Source organism: Panulirus ornatus, chromosome 48, assembly GCF_036320965.1.
Source record: "Panulirus ornatus isolate Po-2019 chromosome 48, ASM3632096v1, whole genome shotgun sequence".
NCBI classification, from domain to species: domain Eukaryota; kingdom Metazoa; phylum Arthropoda; class Malacostraca; order Decapoda; family Palinuridae; genus Panulirus; species Panulirus ornatus.
In genome coordinates, this window is record NC_092271.1 from 22,920,333 (window position 1) to 22,931,035 (window position 10,703).

The window sequence follows — 10,703 nt, forward strand, 5'->3', positions numbered from 1 at the left end:
GTCATTGGATATCATCATGTGACGATGTATGAAGCAAGACGACTCACCTGAAGAACCACGAAGAGCTGATCGAGAAGGTCCAGAGGAGGACAGAGAGATGGTACCAGGACTGAGAAAGCTGAGTTTACTGGGAAAAGCTACGGGTCTCAGATTTTGCCCTACGTTGACGAGGAGTGAGGAGTGACTTGATCAAAAAATAACTCTGAGGTTGAATTTGAGTCAGACTGATAACGTAGACGATGAACAGTTCTTTCGAAAGATCTAGGAGTGGAAGAACCAGACGACATCACTTGAAACTGAGCAGGAAACTTGTTCAGATAAGGGTAAAGAAGTGTTTTTACCGTGCGAGTGGTGGATGAATGTAATAACGTGAAAGAGGAAATGCTTAGTACATATGGGCAGCGTACAGGAGCTAAAAAAAAAAAGTTGTATAATAGCAGAGGAGGTTTTGTGAGTGTAAAACTCCCTCCCCTTTCAATAGAAACAGGTAGCCACACACACACACACACACACACACCAGATATCTAATAACTTATTCATCTGTTAACCTAATTAGCTATTCAATAATGAGTCATGCTGGCGTGTGATACCGGAGTGACGCCCCAGGAGGACTGATCACACGCGGTGAGTCACCCCAGCAAATGAAAGACTCGGAGCATCTCATGCCAGTGTCTTGGTGTTGGGTGACCGAGGGACTTGGTTGGGGAGTCCGTCAGGTCAACCTTGGTATAAAGAGCTGGTTAACGTGTCGTCTGCCGTTGCGCGTGGACGGGCGAACCAAGGCGTGTGTCGGCGGTAAGATGAGGGCGGGGGGAAAAGACAAGAATGTTGGGAGCTGGAGGGCATGGGGGAGGGGAGGGGGGGTAACCCTGACGCCCATCCCCCAAACCTCCTTTCTCTTAGCTTCCTAACCACCCAGTCAAAATAGAGGCGGTGAGAGAGAGAGAGAGAGAGAGAGAGAGAGAGAGAGAGAGAGAGAGAGAGAGAGAGAGAGAGGTTTACAAATACTGAGGAAAGTCAAGAGTCCTCTTCTTCTCACTTAACGGGTATCAGACCGCTTGAGAATTCCAGTTGTAAACACTGTGCACAGACAGTACGATGGAAGACGACGACGGCATCTCACACATCAAGTTAACGTCGGTCCGCCGCCTCCCGTAGAAATTCACACCACCGTCTGGAGAAGCGGCTTTGTCCGTAAGGAACCGAAAGAAGAAATACCGAATGAAGAAGGATCGCGTGGAACAAGTAGATGATTTGAGGTCACCATCACAACAGTGCCTTTAGGCAGGCTTCCTGAGCCAGTTCACTCCTTAGGTTTGTTTAAAGAAAAAACACACAGGGAATATGATTAGAATCAGTAACGAACTGTAGCAGAGAAGTATTAAGTCAGGAAATATTTTACTGCGAGTCTGAAGGCAGGGTGCGTGACGAACTTGACAAGGATCCAGCCGGCTCCTCGGAGGCAGTAAGTAAATGCAGTTTCCAAACGAGACACGTCTATCAAGCAAGAAAGACCAGCGATATGGCATGAACAGAGAGGAGGACCCCGCGGCGAGGGTATGTATACATCAGGGCGACCCTTACTTACCGGCTGAAGGCAATATCGCTTCCGGGTCTTCCTCTCTGTTGATGCCTCGACCGCCGCTAGTCTTTCCTGCCTCAATACACGTGCGTCATTTGGAACTGCATCTATTTACATATTACTCACAGGGCTCGACCTAACCCAGACCAAGCTCTGTTCACCAACCAACTCAGGTTCCTCCCGGTGATTCATCCCTCTCTCCCGGGTCACATGTTATAGTCCGTGAGTGACTTGGCTGGATGGGAGATGCTAGTTAGCCACCTGACTGACCGACTGGCGGCGGCTAGGCCATGAGTCACTGACCAGGTCAGGTGAGGACGGGCGTCAGTGACGGAAGGATCTCGCCACTGATCATGCCATTCCTCGGCCTGCTTGGCTTATGCCGACAGCCGCCAGTGGCCCAGATTGCTCAAATGTGCGTTGTCTCCTACACCCGGTCGCTTCCTGTCGAGCTTTTAGAGGAGTGTGGGGGTCCGAACCCATTCCCACGTCCACTTAGAGGAGTGTGGGGGTCCGAACCCATTCCCACGTCCACTTAGAGGAGTGTGGGGGTCCGAACCCATTCCCACGTCCACTTAGAGGAGTGTGGGGTCCGAACCCATTCCCACGTCCACTTAGAGGAGTGTGGGGTCCGAACCCATTCCCACGTCCACTTAGAGGAGTGTGGGGTCCGAACCCATTCCCACGTCCACTTAGAGGAGTGTGGGGTCCGAACCCATTCCCACGTCCACTTAGAGGAATGTGGGGTCCGAACCCATTCCCACGTCCACTCGACACTTGCGCGCGCGGGCGCGCATACCCGCGTCCACTCATTTAACCCAGTCATTTCCGCTCGTTGTCGTAATCGCGCTGATTGTGGAGAGTCTGATATCTATAATGAGTCTTGTCGTCCTATAAAGAGTCTTATCGTCTCCGCAAGTCTTGGCGAGTTTACCTGGATGTCTGAACCTAAAGATCGTCCTTATTTGATGTGTATGTGGTGCTGCCATTACGTCATGTGTATGTGTGTTTGCTTTGATGATGATCGCCGGCATATCTCTGTGGCTTGGTGGTCTTTCTTCATTGCGAGTGTCTGTTGAATATGTACATGTGTATGTATGTAATGTCTGCGTATGTGTATGTATATATATATGTACGTATTCCTATGAGTCCACGGGGAAAATGAAACACGAAAAGTTCCCAAGTGCACTTTCGTGTAATGATCACATCATCAGGGGAGACACAAGAGAGAAATATAACAGTCAGTTGATATACATCGAAGATCACACATCAATTGTGTGATCTTCAGTTCTACCAGTAAAGAACTTCACCCAACAGGTAACGGGTGGACTTGATCGAGGAAACAATGGCTGTTCCTAATTTAGTGTCAACACTGTTTATTTTCAGTAAAAAAAAAAAGACCTTTACTTTTTAGACTTTGGTTGGTAGTCATTTATACGATTTTCTGTTCCCACGTGGATTATATGCTCTGTGTCACAAACTCCTGTTTTACAGCTAAGCTTTAGTTAGAGTGTCAAGTTATAGACGTATGATATTTTTTTTGTAAGTCACTCATCCGTGTAGGTGATTCTATTTTTCTCTTTCTTTTTCTTTTTACATTTGTCTATTTTTTTTTTTTTTTTGCGCCCTTGAACTCAGTGCCCGTACGACCGTTGCGCGCGATGGGTACAGCCCTGAGCACGTTACTACGACCCTCAAGATGCACAGTGGTACGACCAATGATAAACACGTTGGTTCCCCCCACGACAAGTACGACCCTTGAGCATGACGTAAACGCCTCTGGCGCTGCGATAGCCAGACTCTTTAAATTCAAGCGTCGGGAGTGGTGGAGAGAGACGGTCTCTTCCTCCTGTACGATGTTGACGTGGAGGCGCTTCAAGGGGGTGTGGAGTTGGGGGGAGGAGAGGAGGTTATCACCGTGCCGTCGATGGAGCAGAATCCCGCGGGCGGTGGGAGGGGACACGCGCGCTCGGGGCGATCAAAAGGTGGAGAGGACAAGCACGTAACTGACTCATGGGGATGTTCAAAAGGAGGTGTAAACTCTTGTGCACCGAACGCCCAGTGCATTACCCCCTGAACACGTCGACGGCCGGTGGAGGGAGGGGGAAATTGTTGACATTTGGAGGCTATTTTTTTATTTTTTTCCTTTTTTTTTTGAGCTTTTTTCTATGGCCGCTTTAAGCCCGAAGTTGCGACCCCTTTGAGCATGACGATGCTGCTTTTTTTTTTTTTTCTTGAGGGGGAGGGGGTATGATTGTTTGGTCTGTGTGGCCCTACCCAAAAGGCTCGGATTATTATTTAAAGGCCAGGTCACATCGTGCTCAGGGGTTCTACCGTCATACAACAAGGGTCGTGCGCTTCCGGGCATAACAGGTACGATAACTTGGTGCTCGTCTCATACCAAACACACGATGAAGAAGAAGAAGAAGAAACTACCGAGGTAGTTTTCTAAGATTCAGGGTGCTGTTTGGGAGGCGGGGGGCGGGTGGTGGTGGTGGGAGAATTGGATAAACCTACCTTAAATGATAGTTTTAAGGGGTTACTTTGTGACTGTTGAATGAAAGTGTTCTAGATAACTGACGTGCAGCGGATCTGTCTGTACCTTGTTATTATTAGTGCGCCCTGCCGGGAAATGTCAGACTTATCATAAATGTTTACAGAGGAGCGAAACGACTTTAATGCCCAAAGGGGCATTAAAGTCAACCTTCCATTTTGTCTCTTTGCCTATAGATGCCGCTATGCCCCTGTAATGGTCCTTGGCGTCGCCAAAGGGGATTCAAATTAAACCTTTAATTTCTCTTTATTTTTGGATGCCTTCAAGCAACTCTATTGGCCTTTGGCATCCCTAAAGGGGCATTAGAGTAAACCTTCAATTTGTCTGCCTTTGGATGCCACTATGTCCCTGTAATGGCCTTTGGCGTCGCCAAAGGGGATTTAAGTCAAACCTTCAATTTCTTTTTTTTTCTTTTTTTCTTTTTTTCTTTTTTTTGCATGCCGCCATGCCACTCTACTGGACTTAGGCACCCCCAAAGGGTCTTTTAAGCAAACTTTCAATTTCTCTCTTTCCCTTTAGATGTCGCTATTCCCTTGTAATGGCGTTTAGCGCCGCCAAAGGGGATTTAATATAACCTTCAATATTCGTTTATATTTTTGGATGCCTCCAGCCTTCTGGACCGTTGCGTGATTGGCGAGGGACCGCTTTACATTACATTCATCGCTTCGGTTTTAATCCAGGTCAGAAGCGACTGTGGCTTCAGGGGATTAACAGAAGGAAATAGAATCTGTCTGAGCCAGGTCGTCACACACGACACCGTCATCAATTGACACTTGTGAGCTGGGCTTGACAGACATTTTGGGGTTCTGCCGTCGGCGACCGACAGTTCGCTTTGGCACTTTGTTAGTTAGTTCTGTGTTATAATCATATAATCCTAGCACGCTCCTGACGGGGAAGGGCTGCTCCTCCTCCCGCTCTGAGGCTGCTTCCCATGCAGGAGCAGGGGAAATGACGGTGTCCATCGGGGCGCGCTCCTGACGTGGGGGGATCCTCCTCCTCCCTCTCTGAGGCTGCTTCCCATGCAGGAGCATGGGAAATGACGGTGTCCGTCGGAGCGAGAAGGTCCTCGACGAGACCTGCTACTTCCCATCCCTTGGTGGTACAACAGCTTCGCTGAGGGTGACTTCATTCTGGCCGAGTCTGTGTTCACATCAGCAGGAGGATGAACAGCTGGGTTGACTGCGGGCCGACGAATTATTTATGATGACCCTTGAACCAGTCTCTCCTGGAACTTTTCTAATGGCTCCATCTCAATCTTGCGTTACTAATAGTATTTTGGAGTGAGGTTTTCTCCGACGAGACTCTACCCGTAATGATACAGCCTCGCCAAGGTGCCTTTTCACTCGCGCGGTGTAACCTCGAGCAGGCGGAGTCCGGTAACACTCGACGACTAATACATATATATATATATATATTCCTATGAGTCCACGGGGAAAATGAAACACGATATGTTCCCAAGTGCACTTTCGTGTAATAATCACATCATCAGGGGAGATACAAGAAAAAAGTATAAGTCAGCTGATATACAAAGAAGAGACTTAGCTAGGATGCCATTTGGTAAACACGTAATTGTCCAAGACAGACAACGAGCGTATCATAAACTTTTATGTGGACAAGAAGGGAAATTGTTTACAAATTTTATCAACAATAAAGCTATCCAATTTGTATAGACCTTCACTAATATTAAGGTTATAATTCTTTGTGTATTTGATAATATTACATTCAATAATACTTCTCGTGATACTGGAGTTAGAGTTAATAACATATGGCATTACTCCAGTCAATACATTGATCGTAGTTTTTAACGTGATTAAACAAGGCATTTGATTCTTGTCCTGTTCTTACTGTATACTATATTCATGTTGCTTAAGTCTAACAGAAAGATCCTTACCAGTCTGCCCAACATAAAACTTATTACAATTTCAGCATGGCACTTTATAGATGCATCCAGGAGAATTTTCTGGTGAGTTCCTAATTAAGATATTCTTTATAGTATTATTGTTGCTAAAGGCGACATTTACATTAAAGGATTTAAGCAGCATGGGAAGTAAAGTAAAATTAATATCAAAAGGGAGAACTAAAAGATTCTTGGTGTCAATGGGAGGTTTGGGTTCAACTCTATAAGATGATTTCTTTACTAACTTAAGAGATTTATCAATGAAAGATCTAGGGTACTTTAACTTAGATGCAATAGAATATATCTTCTTAAACTCATCATCAATAAACTCTGGACCGCAAATACGCAATGCCCTAAGGAACATAGATTGAAATGATGATAATTTAACTCTGTCATGTTGAGATGAGGAATAATGAATATATAAGCATACACTGGTAGGTTTTCTGTATATGCTAAACTTAAACTTGTTTCCTTGCCTATGGATCATGCAGTCTAAAAATGGTAACATACTATTATTTTCATTTTCTACAGTAAATTTGATGGAAGGTACAAAATTGCTCAGTAAGGGGTGAAATGTTTGCAAATTTTCATTTGTTGGCCAAACGCAAAGAACATCATCTACATACCTAAACCAAATTGCATTAGAAGGTAAGATGTCCTTTAGTAATTTTGTTTCAAAGAATTCCATATAAAGATTACTTAGAACAGGTGAAAGAGGGTTACCCATTGCCATACCAAATTTTTGAGTATAATATTCTCCATTGAATTGAAATACACTGTCTTTTATACACAATTTTATCAGTTCAGTAAAAACAAACTTTGAAACAGGTAAATGAATATCATCCAAAACACCAAATAAATATTCTAAAAGGTCATCAACTGGAACTTTTGTGAACAGCGAAAAAACGTCAAAGCTTACAAGTTTGAAATCAAAATTAACATTGATATTGTTAAGCTTGTTAACTAAATATACATTGTTCATGATATAAGAATTTAATAAAGGGTTTAATAAAGAAACTAACCATTTGGCAATTTATATGTGATGGAGCTTACTGAACTCACTATAGGTCTTGCTGGAAAATTTTGTTTATGTGTTTTGTTAAGTCCAAACATATATGGCAATGAAGGGGACAAAGATGATAAACTTTTGATAAGAGAATCATTACCTTTCAACAACAACTTCATTTCTTTATTGAAATGGGAATCAACATCTAGGGGATTCTTACTGAGTTTAAAATATGTTGTGTCATCATTCAAAAGATCATTCATTTTAGATAAATGATTACTTCTGTCCATAATCACAACAGTGTTAGCCTTATCTGCTTCAGTAATATGTATGTCATTGTCTTTTAGGGCAACAATGAATACAAATATTAGATTCGTAAGTTGTCGCTAATCATTTATATTCGACGGGAAAAAGCTATCATTTCACAAATACAACTAGGATCCACTGGTTTTCACAAACTCTCATACACTAAACCCTTACAGATATTAATTTCATCATCAGATGTTTTACCATACTTCTCTAAATTGCAAAAAGACTTTTTGACATCAGAAAGTGCACGAAAGTGCACTTGAGAACTTATCGTGTTTCATTTTCCCCGTGGACTCATAGGAATATATATATATATTGTGTGTGTGTGTGTGTGTGTATGAGTGGATGGGTCGTTCTTCATCTGGGGGAATGGGTTATATTTACAAAAGATAATGAAAAAAATAATATCTAACAATGAGTTGATAATCCTGACAACCAGTGAAAATGGTCATGGGAGGGGAGCCCAAAAGCCATGATATGTTTAAGTAAGACCGTCTTGATAAGAACAAGAATGACCCAGAAAGGCCAATGGACTGCGAAGCGTACTGTCACCACACTCACTTCCCTTTAGGATAAGGAAAGTCCGCTAACATTCTCAAGTACCGTGTGTCTAAATCGGGTAATAACCATGGAAGTCATGTGGCATGCATCCGAACACACCCGCTGACAATAAATAGAACACCTTAATTAACTAGTCTGAGAGGGAGGGAGCGGGGGTGGGGGGAAATTTTCGTGGAATTGTATCCTTTACACGTGTCAAGAATACATTTCCTGTGAGTAGACACAAGTGAGAGTCAGCTCCTTTCAGTATGATGGAACGTAGACACAAGTGAGAGTCAGCTCCTTTCAGTATGATGGAACGTAGACACAAGTGAGAGTCAGCTCTTTTCAGTATGGTGGAACTTGTGTGCATATACGTCCGGCAGAGAGGCTCCATTTAAGGAGCGCCTTCGCCTGGCAGCTCTAAGGGGAGGAGCTGCTGGGGACGAGGAAGGTCTTTTGTAACGTGCTCTCGAAGTTGCACGCCTTGCTTGACCTCCCCCTCGACCAGGTCCTTGCAGTTGAACAGAATCTGGTGCATCTTGTTGCAGACCCTCTCTAGGACTTCGGTGATGCTCTTTCCACGGTGTTTTTTCAGCATCTGACAGACGATATCCACGTACAAGGAACCTCCCGAACTTTCATCTGTGGAAGGAGAGGGGAAAAAAAAAAAAAGTTTCAGAGTTTGTTATGGTCGATTTCAGTGAAGGCTTGAACCGCCAACCAAAAGCCGTTTTCTTTGTGCGTGTTATTGGCGTTCTGCATGGAGGGAGGGAGGGAGGGAGGTGTGGGTTTGGAACGGTGGTGTGGGAAAAAAGCCAAGGTTAAGGGATCGGGACCCGGAGGCATGCAAGGGATAGAGCCAATTGGAGCAGTGTGTGTGTGTGTGTGTGTTTGTATGTTTGTTTGTGTGTATAATGCCATTTCCATGCGCTTGTTCCCTTCACGCTACGTGGCATGCACGATAACAACCGTCACCCCTCACCTCCCTTGTCCAGCCTGAAGGAGCTCTGGTCGGGGAGGGTGGAGTTGGCTATGAGGCGATCCATCTCGTAGTAGACGACGGTGATGTCGATGCAGCTGTCGGGGATTTCACTGAACGGGGACTTGCCCTCGTTCTTGCCGTCCGCCGCCACGGTCATGCCTCCTGAGCGGCAGAGGAAGGAGAGAGGTGAATAAGAAGGTGTCGTGGAGGGTGGTGATTATCATTATCATTAATTATCATTATTATTATCATTACTAATTATTATTATCATTATTGTTATTATTATTATTACTCCTGTCATTCGTTTGGGGAACACCACCTTTACATATATATATATATATATATATATATATATATATATATATATATATATATATATATAGTAAGGAAAATAATAAATTTGATAATCATGACATGTAGATTCGTGAGTTACCTCACTTAAGTGAGCCTAAGATGTGGTTGCTTTGGAACAGGTCTTCCTGCCCCGAGGAACTTACGTGAGAGTTGACCACACACACACACACACACACACACACACACAGACACACACACACTTACTTTTTAACAGAATGCTTAAAAGGTCTTGACCCTTGCAAGGGTCATAGCGCCCCATGAAATTTTTACCATGTGTGCTGGTGTGTGTAGCTTGAATAATTATCACTCGAGGAGCCGCTAGAGAGAGAGAGAGAGAGAGAGAGAGAGAGAGAGAGAGAGAGAGAGAGAGAGAGAGAGAGAGAGAGAGGCGCGCTCAGAACTCTGGGGGAAATGTGACAAGTCAACGTCATACGCATCAGTAAGATACGTAACCCACCACTGGGAGGAGAGGCGCTGCACCACAGACTGAGTCGCTACGGACGAATGCGGTTCGTAAGGTCAGCAGTTTCCGCCGACCTTTTCGTTCCTGTACGCACACCATCCCTCCCTCGGGCATTCTGACAGGTTCCCATGTTACCCCCTAACTATTGACGTGTATGTAACGTTGTGACGTGAAGGAAAGAGGGAGGAAAGCTCGCCTAGTTAGCTGTTCTCTTTATCAGCTAGTTTGTCATGACGAGGGTGTTCTGTATATTGCTTTTATGATCCACAATACTCAGGGTTGTACACTTCTGTACAGCGGTGTACACTATTGGACTTGTTGTATATCAGCAAGATACAGCGGCTAAATCGAATAAAGCCATTTAAATGTACTAAAAAAAAAAGAAAATTCAGAATTTTTTTTTGTACTGATGGAAAATGTTCCAGGCTAAATCTCAAGAAAAAAAAAATGTTTTGGACCTTTTTTTTTTCCATCATATATTCAGAGGTGTACGGGCACTCACTCTCACATTCGACAGGTATGGCGCCTTTCCCTCGGCAGGAAGCCATGAAGAATATCTTGGGCTTCTTCCTGAAGTTTAAAATCTTGGAGAAGTTGTTGATGGCGAGGTCGCGGTTGTATCCCTCGCCGTCGGCCAAGACAATGTCTTCCCCGGTGCCGTGGCTCATGAACCAGTACACCACCGAGTCGTAGAACCGGTACTTCTGCTTCTCCAGTTTCATCTCCCACTCCTCGAGGGTGACTTTATTCGGGTTCTTCACGATCTCGACTGTGTAGCCTAGAGACTCCCTGAAGACCTTCCCAACCTTGTTTATTTCCCCCTCCGCCCCTGGCCTGTCCTTGGTGACGCAGAAGACGATGCACAGTCCAGGCGGCCGACACTCGCCGGGGTAGATGTTGAGGAAGTCGGCGAGTCTCGCCACCTTGCACCGTTCCTCCTCGGATGGAGCCACTTCGCTCAGCCTCTCGAGGAGGCTCTCGAGATTGTCTGTGTACACTCGATTGAGTTTGTC

General features: G+C 44.7%; 1 protein-coding gene across 1 annotated transcript in view; it reads right to left on the reverse strand.

The window, feature by feature from the left end:
- Nucleotides 1-3,180: 3,180 nt before the first annotated feature.
- LOC139763828 (caspase-8-like) overlaps nucleotides 3,181-10,703 on the reverse strand; it is a 20,148-nt gene continuing 12,625 nt past the window's right edge. The window contains 4 exon segments of the mRNA XM_071690145.1: nucleotides 3,181-8,374; nucleotides 8,376-8,533; nucleotides 8,874-9,035; nucleotides 10,193-10,703. The exon segment at nucleotides 10,193-10,703 is cut by the window's right edge and continues 662 nt beyond it. Of these exon segments, the coding sequence (XP_071546246.1) occupies nucleotides 8,312-8,374; nucleotides 8,376-8,533; nucleotides 8,874-9,035; nucleotides 10,193-10,703 (894 nt within the window). The 3' untranslated portion in view covers nucleotides 3,181-8,311.